The following is a 9,787-nucleotide window of genomic DNA, read 5'->3' as shown; positions in this document are numbered from 1 at the left end:
CTCTTACTGCCTTTAGTATTCTTTCTTTGTTTAGAACATTTGGTGTTTTGATTATTATGTGACGGGAAGTATTTCTGTTCTGGTCCAGTCTGTTTGGAGTTCTGTAGGCTTCTTGTATATTCATGGGCATCTCTCTCTTTAGGTTAGGGAAGTTTTCTTCCATAATTTTATTGAAGATGTTTGCTGGCCCTTTAAGTTGTAAATCTTCACTCTCATCTATGCCTATAATCCTTAGGTTTGGTCTTCTCATTGTGTCCTGCATTTCCTGGATATTTTGGGTTACAAGCTTTTTGCATTTTGCATTTTCTTTAACTGTTGAGTCCATGGTTTCTATGGAATCTTCAGCATCTGAGATTCTTTCTTCTATCTCTTGTATTCTGTTGTTGATATTTGCATCTCTGTCCCCTGATTTCTTCCTAAGGCTTTCTATCTCCAAAGTTTTCTCCCTTTGAGTTTTCTTAGTTGTTTCTAATTCTGATTTTAGATCCTGGATGGTTTTGCTTAGCTCCTTCACTTGCATGTTTGTGTTTTCCTGTAATTCTTTAAGAGATTTTTGTGTTTCGTCTTTCATGACCTCAGCCTGTTGACCAAAGTTCTCCTGTATTTCTTTAAGAGCTTTTTGTGTTTCGTCTTTCATGACCTCAGCCTGTTGACCAAAGTTCTCCTGTATTTCTTTAAGTGTTTTTTGCATTTCCTCCTTGTTGGCTTTTGTATTCTCCTGGATTTCTTTCAATGATTTTTGTGTTTCTCTTGCAAGGGCTTCTAACTTTTGATCCATTTTCTCCTGAATTTCTTTATGTATGTCCTTCATGTGTTCCTGTACCAGCATCATGACCAGTGATTTTAAATCCAAATCTTGTTTTACTGGTGTGATGGGGTATCCAGGACATGTTGGTAGAGGAGAATTGGGTTCAGATGTTGCCATATTGCCTTGATTTCTGTTAGTGACGTTCCTGCGTGTGCCTTTTGCCATCTAGTTCTCACTGGTGTTAGTTTATCTTGTCAGTGCTGGACTCACCAGTGCAAGCTGCCCCTTCCCAGTTGGCCTCTGGTGCACAGCTTACCTCCTGCACTGCTTGTAGACAGTGTGCTGCTGCCCAGGCTGTTCTGATCCCAAAGCAGGCACCTGAAGGCTCCTGCTGGGGCCTGCTGGATTCACTGGAGCACACTGACTTCTCCCAGCTGGCCGCCCGGAAGCCCAGCTAGCCACTTGCAGGACTTGGAGATGTAATGCTGCCTCCCAGACTGATCTGGATCCGGAAGCGGAGAGAGTAGAGCTAAGGGCTTCTGCCTGAGGCCTTGCCCCAGATTGTGTCTGTGGACCAGATGGACCTGTGTGCACCCCCAGGGAGTGCCGATGGTGTATGCTACTGTGACCTCCCCTGTGTTCCGCTCACTCCGCTGGGCAGCCGATCCGCCAACCGGGCTGTCGCACACAAGGTTAGCCTGGCCGCCCAGTCCCTGAGTCCAGGCAAAAGCCTGGGAGGCCAAGGTCCGAGCAAAGTTCCCCTAGGGCTATGACTGTTAATTGGGTCTGCCAGGTGACTAGGATGGCGGGCGTGAGCGCCCGCGCTCCCTGAAAGCGCCAGGAGAGTCTGCTTTGCTAACAATCACCTGGGCGGGTTGACTCACAGATGGCCCACCAAGCCGCCCAGTTCTTGGGGTCAGTCCTGTGCCTTTTGGGGCCTGGACCCCCGCTTTGTTAGCCTTAGGCTATGCCTGTTACAGGTCTGCCCGCCTGAGCTCTCTGTCGTCCTGCAGGCAAAATGGCGGCGGCGTGCTCGCAGGCCTGGGCAAAAAACCTCCTGGCTGGGTTGGCACCCCGATGGCCCCCCGACCCACCCAGGGCCTGGGTGCAGGCCAACGCCCGTCGGGCTCAGACCACCGCGGTGTTGGCCTCGGATTATGTTTGTGTACCTCAGTCTGTCCGATCCCTGGAGTACGGAACCAAGATGGATGCACCTCTCCTGACTGGTGGGAGGCCGAGTTCTGAAGTGGCCTCCGTGCAGGAAAGGCGCCGCACAACTGCAGCTGCTTGCTGCCCGGCTGGTCAGCGAAGGTCAGTGGTCGTGGGCGCAGGGCCTAACTGGTCCCTGTGACGCCTTGGTTCCACTGCTGATGGCCCTTCAGCTGGAGCAGCCACTGCTGCCGCTGCCGCCGCTGCTGCCGCCGCCGCCGCCGCCGCCGCCGCCGCCTCCGCCGCCGCCGCCGCCGCCCAGTCTGCTTTATTATTTCTAATGATGTCTCATAGTAAATGCTTGCTGATAGGATTAAGAGAAATGGATGTTATATTTTAGGGGATAATAACTGAACTGTAGAGAAAAAAATTTCTAAAGATGATTTTCTTTCAAGAATTTGAGTATAATTAATACAAATGAAAGTGAATTTAACAATGCTTGCCTTATTTTTCTGATTGTGTATGATCTTTGACAAATTAGTACTTGTACACACATATTATACCCTGTTAATTTTCTCTCCTCACCCATCATTATATCCTACCCACCTCTGTTATCACCCACTCCTTCTTACATGTCTTTTTACCACACTCTGTAATTTTTGTTTTGTGACCCTAATTCTAAGTAGAATCTTCTCTGCTCAATAATTTTGAAACTAGCTAATGACCATGTTGCACTTAATGTTTGATATGTAACTGAGGCAAATGATTGTCTTTTCCCTAGTATACATTAGCTGTTAACAGTTATAGAGGGAGTGGTAGGGCCACATTAACTACTCTACTATCCCTAACTGGCTGATTTCATGTTCAGTCTTGTGCACATGTTGTGAATCAATTTTAAAATTGGTGTGTGTCCTATGTCATGCTTTGAAAGTAGCATTATTAATCTCTTCTACATATTTTCTGGCTCTTACGTTATTTCTCTTCTTTCTTCACTAATGATTCCTGAACCTTAGAGTCCATGGATTAAATATCATTTTTACAGCTGTGCCTTCAACCATCACTTATTCCAAGTATCATTTTCATCAATAAGTCTGTACATTAATCACCATTGATGATAAAGAACAGCTTCTCTGATTGAAGATGAGAATTCCATTTGTCTATAGATATAAATATAAAATGCAAAATTAAATTTATCATCACTACACTAATTTAGCTAAGCAAGTGTATTGAGGCCTTTCTGGTCTATGGGTTTTGGTCAGGTTTACAGTATTAGGAATGCAAATGCATTCATCACTTTTTGTGAAGAGGGGACATGAAGCCACATTGATAATAGTTGGTTATGCCTGTGACAGTTTCTGGTCTATGGGTTTTGGTCAGGTTTATAGTGTTAGGAATGCAAATGCATTCATTACCTTCTTGAGGGGGGGGGGGGCTCAAGCCACATTGAAAGCAGGTGGTTATGCCTGTTACAGTTAAACCACAATACATCAGTAATAATGGCAGGTTGACACTGTAGTCTATAGTTATGTGAAGCCTATGTAGCATTTCAACATTGTGAAATCTAGCCAACAGGAGGAAGGTTTAAGCTTAACTACCACTTAATTTCTTTAATGTAGCAGAAATTTGGTCTTATCATCCAATTCTTGTTGGCAACCAAGAGAAAGGAAAATACATTAGCTAGGAGTCATCTGAGGCTACCCTGACCAACAACACATAAGGATGTATAGATACCTGGCAGGTATTTTTGTTTTAAGCCAGATTTTCCCTGCTTTAGTCTCATGGTAATGAGTCTGTTTTATTTTTTTCTTGCATGAACATTGGCAGTTCATATGCATTTAGAAATTTATAAATTTATTTTAGGACTCCTAGTTTGTTGGAATAAGTTTTAAAAATAGTACCATATGATGCTCTGAATTTTACTGGCATGTATTGTAATGGCTGTCTTTACACATATAATTTGACTCATCTTTGTATTTTCTCTATTTCTTTTGCTTAATTTGGGTAAGTAGTTATCAATATTCTTTTTCTCAAGAATCAACTCTCCATTTTAACCATTTTATTTTTCTTTCTATTTCATTGATTTCTTTCCTGAACTTATGCATTTGTTTTTGTTCATTAGTTTGGATTGCTTTCTTTTTATTTTCTCAGGTTTCCATAAATCATTAAGTTGTTATTTTGTTATAGCTTAGATTTGTAATACCAATATTTTGAGTTGTAAGATTAATTTTTCCCTTCAAAAATGCATTCAACCATAGGTTCTGATGTGTTGTGTTCATTGTCATTTGAAAAATGTAATTGAATTCTAACCCAATGTACCACTTTCTGTAAATGAATGTCAGAAATGGAAACATGCTTGTATTTTAAGCAGGGACTATTGAGCACATGGCCACAGATATTTGTACTATTTAGATTTAGACTCTATTCAGTTTCTCAATAGGAATGGATTCAAGAAATATTGGTACCGAGAGGTCTGTGGATATTTTACCTGTCTGTTCCAGTGCTAGAATGCAGCAAAATTTTACAATGGAGGCAAAAGTTTTGAGTGTGTTTTATCTATCAGTACTGTATAATATTTTGGTACAAGAGTGTGTATGTTCCTTTTCATGTGTCAATAAATTCAAAGATCTAGAAAACTTATGATTATTTTATTATCATGTCTAGCATAAAGAGTATTTACTCTTTATAATTATCAAGTAATATTTCAATATTAAATTAATTCACACATAATATTTTAGCATACTTGAAGGGGATAATAATAGCTAGTTTAGTTTCAATATATGGAAAATATTTATAAAGCCAGTAAATGATTGCCACTTTTGTTGAAAATTATTATGTAGCTCCTCTACATCTGTTTTGTAAACTCAAAATTTTAATAATTGTTTTGTTAAGAAACACATTTTTGTAATGTTACTACTTTTGTGATGAGACACCATGACTAAAAGCAAGTGGAGGGGTTATTTGTCTTATGCTTTCAGAGCAGTGTTCATTAATTATCAAAGGAAGTTGGATAGGACCTCAAATAGGGTAGAAACCTGGGGTTAGAAACTGATTCTGATGGCCTAAAGTTATGTTGCTTACTGGTTGTCTCTCCACAGATTGCTCTGCCTGCATTATTCTAGAGACAAGGGCCACCTGCCCAGACATGGAATCACTTGCACCAATTACTTATTATTAAAATGCCCTACAGCCAGATAATAGGAATACATTTTTCTAAATTTGGGTTCATTTTTCTCAAATAACTCTAGCTTGTGTCAAGTTGACTTAAAAGTAGCCGCTATCTAGTTCACACATTAATACTTCCTATAAGTCCACAAATGTGCCATTATTATAAAATCCATATCAGTGCTTTTAATAAATAAAATATTTCAAGTGTTTGAAGTGATTCTACATGTGTTTATTTGTATCAAATCTATTCAGTTTTATGAATCACATGGGAAAGAGTATTTTTCATGTTTTTTACATTTGGTTCCATTTAAAACAGTGGGTTTCTGATTGTATTAAATGGCTTTTTCTACTTTAAAAATTTAGAAAATAATTTACAAGTTGGAGACACAGCATTTAATATTTAACTTTATTTCTTTTTATGATTAAGTTAGCAAAATAGGAGAAGGCCCACATCGTTATTATCTGGAACATATTTTCTTCTTTGATTTCCTCATTGCACCCCTCTTTCTAAGCCTCTTTATTGTCTCACAATGATTTAGTTATTTTTTCTATTATCCAAGAAGCAAATTTCTACCAGTGATATTCCATGTGACAAAAACAAAACAGAACAAAACAAAACAATCTGACATGAAAGTACACAAATGAGGGAGGATTCTCATACTAGAGTGACAAGGAAGTAAAATGCACAGAGATTGAGCTCAATAGAAAAATATACTTCAATCTCTAATGAACAGCCTATAATCTGTAAAGAGATGCCACAAATGCAAACATGATCCCAGAAGATAACCACCCAAACATAAAAATATCATAAAAATAACAGAAGGCAGCAGTCACTATTCCATAATATCTCTTAACATCAATGGACTCAATTCCACAGTAAAAAGACATAGACTAACAGACTGGATAAGCAATCAGGACCCAACATTTTGCTGCATACAGAAATGTACCTCAGTGTTAAACACAAATACTACCTCAGACTAAAAGGATAGAAAACAATTTTCCAAGCAAATGGCTCCAGGAAACAAGCTGGAGTAGACATTCTAATATTGGTAAAAATGGACTTTCAACCAAAAGTCATCAAAAAAGGCATGGAAGGACACTTGATACTCATCAAAGGAAAAAATATACCAAGAAGAACTCTTAATTCTGAAAATCTATGCTACAAATGCAAGAGCACCCACATTCATAAAAGAAATTTTACTAAAGCACACCTTGTACCTCACACAATAATTGTGGGTAACTTCAGGACCCCACTTTCATCAATGGACAGACCAGGGAAACACAAATAAAACAGAGACACAGTGAAACAAAAGAAGTTATGGACCAAATGGATTTAATGGATATCTATAGAACAATTCATCTTATATCAAAAAATATACCTTCTTCTCAGCACCTCATCATGGTACCTTCTTCAAAATTGACCATATAATTGGTCACAAAACAGACCTCAACAGATAGAAGAAGACTGAAATAATCCCATGCCTAATATCAGATCACTATGGAGTAAAGGTGTTCTTCAATAGCAACAGAAACAACAGAAATCCCACATATACATGGAAGATAAACAGTGCTCTACTCAATGATACCTTGTTCAAAGAAGAAATAAGGAAAGAAATCAAAGACTTTTTAGAATTTAATGAAGATAAAGGCACAACATACCCAAACTTATAGGACACAATGAAAGCAGTACTAAGAGGAAAACTTATAGCTCTGAGTGCCTCCAAAAAGAAACTGGAGAGAGCATACACTAGTAACTTAACAGATAGATAGATAGATAGATAGATAGATAGATAGATAGATAGATACTGATCTATAGAATAGAACTCTTGAATTCACATCTTGGAAATCAGAAGCATAGTCCATAACTGTTAATGTTGTAGCTACTGTTTTATCATCATCCTAATTTTCATAATCATTCTAAAATTATTTTATACATTTTATGGATCAAGAGATATTTTCTGTTTCCTTAGATGAGATGTTTATAGAAGCATACTCAGCAATAGGTGAAAGTATGTTTTGAATAAGATCCCTAGGATGCCTACATCAAACTGTACCTAAAATTTAACAAGTTCCTTACCTTAAATTTACCAGTGATATTCCATGTGACAAAAACAAAACAGAACAAAACAAAACAATCTGACATGAAAGCACACAAATGAGGGAGGATTCTCATACTAGAGTGACAAGGAAGTAAAATGCATATAGATTGAGCTCAATAGAAATATATATTTCAATCTCTAATGTACAGCCTATGATCTGTAAAGAGATGCCACAAATGCAAACATGACCCCAGAAGATAACCACACAAACATTAAAATAGAATCAAAAATAACAGGAAGCAGCAATCACTGTTCCCTAATATCTCTTAGCATTAATGGACTCAATTCCCCTTAAATTTCACACATTAGAAGCATAACTTTTTATCCTGTGCTCAGTGTTAGTCTTGATGTTGAAGAAACGATGCTTCTGATATTTTTTCATCGTTTCCTCCATGGGTACTGAGTGATTTTAATGGCATTTTTCATTGTTAAAGATCAAGGAATATAGTTCAAGTGCACAAATAAAGAAATATGCTTACCAAACTCTCAAGCTCCTTCTTTATTACTAACATGAGAAGAACGGAGCATCCAAAAAATAAACAAAGAGGAGCCTCAAGAATGGAGCAGTGATTAATTTAGCAAAACAGGAAAAGGCCTATATCATACTTTGATGTAGCTGAACCAAACTTTGGAGTTGGAGACACTGGGTTATTACTCTGCATATTATTTGATGTTCAATGTCCATTGCTGAGAAATAGTCATCTGAGTTCATATATTTTTGTTGCTTGAGGAGAAAAGACAGAGAAAAAGATGTGAAAAAAGAGGAGGACCATAGTAATGAATTAGAGGATAAAGTGAATAAACACATGTTTACAAAAGTGTTTGGATCCTTTCTCTACTCATATGTAAAGTTAATAATATAATCTTATAAATAATGTTAAATTTTCTTGATTTTCTTTGCAGTTTCAACTGGTTTTATAGTTTAAGGTGTTCATAGGAGAAACAAATGGCTGTGATGATTTCCAGGGTCTTAGTTGGGTCACATTCATAATTTTCAGCAAACTTCACTATCATTTAACCCATAAATTTAGTTGACTTTTGAAAATGGAGCTTTTTGAAAATTTGAAAACAACCACATTCAATTCGTTATGTAGCACACACCTTAAATATAGCACTCAGGAGATAGAGGCAGATACAGAAGTTCCAATTCAGACTGTTTAATATAGAGAGAAACCTTGCCTCTAAATTTAAGTAAGTAGGTAAACAAACATGTAAATAAGTTCTTCTATTGTCACTCTAGTAAAGCACAATTTTGTTTGGGATAAATAAAAATAAATTCATCAAGCTTTAGAAAGATCATGGCACCAATGAGGCAGTAAACACAATTCTAGTTATTTAGTTTTTCAAACTTTCAACAAAAGTTGATCCCATGAGACCTACGATTAAACAGTACAAAAGTGGAGCCTTTTAAGGGAATTACTAATGTCCTGATTCCTCAGACTGTAGATGAAAGGATTCAGCATGGGGGTGACCACAGTGTACATTAATGAGGCTATCACGTTGTTTCCAGAAGAATGAGACAAAAGTGAACCAAAATACTCTCCAAGCCCTGTCCCATAAAATAACCATACGACTGCCAGGTGAGACCCACAGGTAGAGAAAGCTTTATACCTCCCCCTTGAAGAGGTGATTCTCAGAATAGAAGAAATGATTTTAAAGTATGAGATAAGGATCCCCAATAAGGGAAATACACCAAGCATGACACCAATAACATACATTGGTATGTTATTTTTAAATGTGTTGTCACAGCCTAAATTTAGAAGTTGAGAAGGGTGACAGAAGAAATTAGCAATTGTTATATCTTTGAAACACTTAACTTGTAAGGCAGACAAATTGTGGAGCAGGGATTCACAAAGGCTAGCTAAAAAAGACATCAAAACTAAGACACCACAGCGACAAGGATTCATAATTATTGCATAATGCAGGGGATGACAGATGGCCACAAACCTGTCATAAGCCATCACAGCCAGAAGCATACTATCCATACATGCAAAAATGATAAAAAAAGACATCTGAGTCAGGCAGCCCACATAGGATATGGCTGAACTGTGGATTTGAAGCTCTGCAACCATGTTTGGAACTGTTGTAGAAATGAAGCCGATGTCAGCCATGGAGAGAATGGAGAGGAAGAAGTACATAGGAGTGTGGAGGTGGGAGAATGAGATGACTGTCAGGATGATGAGCAGGTTCCCAAGGACTGATATCAGGAACATGGATAGGAACAACCCACAGAGAAGGGGCTGCAGTTCTGGATCATCAGATACTCTCAGAAGATAAAATTGTGAAACATGTGATATGTTTTTCATTTTCATTTTCATTTCCATCATTACTGCTTTAGGAAGAAAAGAAATAACTACAGAATAAATACGTAAATGCAAAATTACTGTAAATTCTAAACAATTTGAATGCAAATACTTTCATTTAAGTTTTTACATATAAATACAGAAGTATTTGTGGTTTCTACAAAAGCAATCTTTGAAGTATTTCATTACTGATTTTTGTGTTATTCACTTCCTTAGGTACAGAGATATTTTATGTAAATGCATATGAGCCTAGTTAGAAGACATATATATATATATATATATATATATATATATATATATATATATATATATAGTTGGAAGCA

The 9,787-nt window shown here is 37.5% G+C and overlaps 1 protein-coding gene across 1 annotated transcript; it reads right to left on the bottom strand.

Annotated features, from left to right (window-relative positions):
* Window positions 1–8,543: 8,543 nt before the first annotated feature.
* On the bottom strand, window positions 8,544–9,479 carry LOC127690131 (olfactory receptor 7E24-like). The gene has a single exon (XM_052189682.1). The coding sequence runs from the start codon at window positions 9,477–9,479 to the stop codon at window positions 8,544–8,546; it is 936 nt and encodes a 311-aa protein (XP_052045642.1).
* Window positions 9,480–9,787: the final 308 nt, after the last annotated feature.

This window comes from Apodemus sylvaticus, chromosome 7 (genome assembly GCF_947179515.1).
Source record: "Apodemus sylvaticus chromosome 7, mApoSyl1.1, whole genome shotgun sequence".
In the NCBI taxonomy this organism is placed as follows: Eukaryota; Metazoa; Chordata; class Mammalia; order Rodentia; family Muridae; genus Apodemus; species Apodemus sylvaticus.
This window is presented reverse-complemented; position numbering and strand designations above follow the sequence as displayed.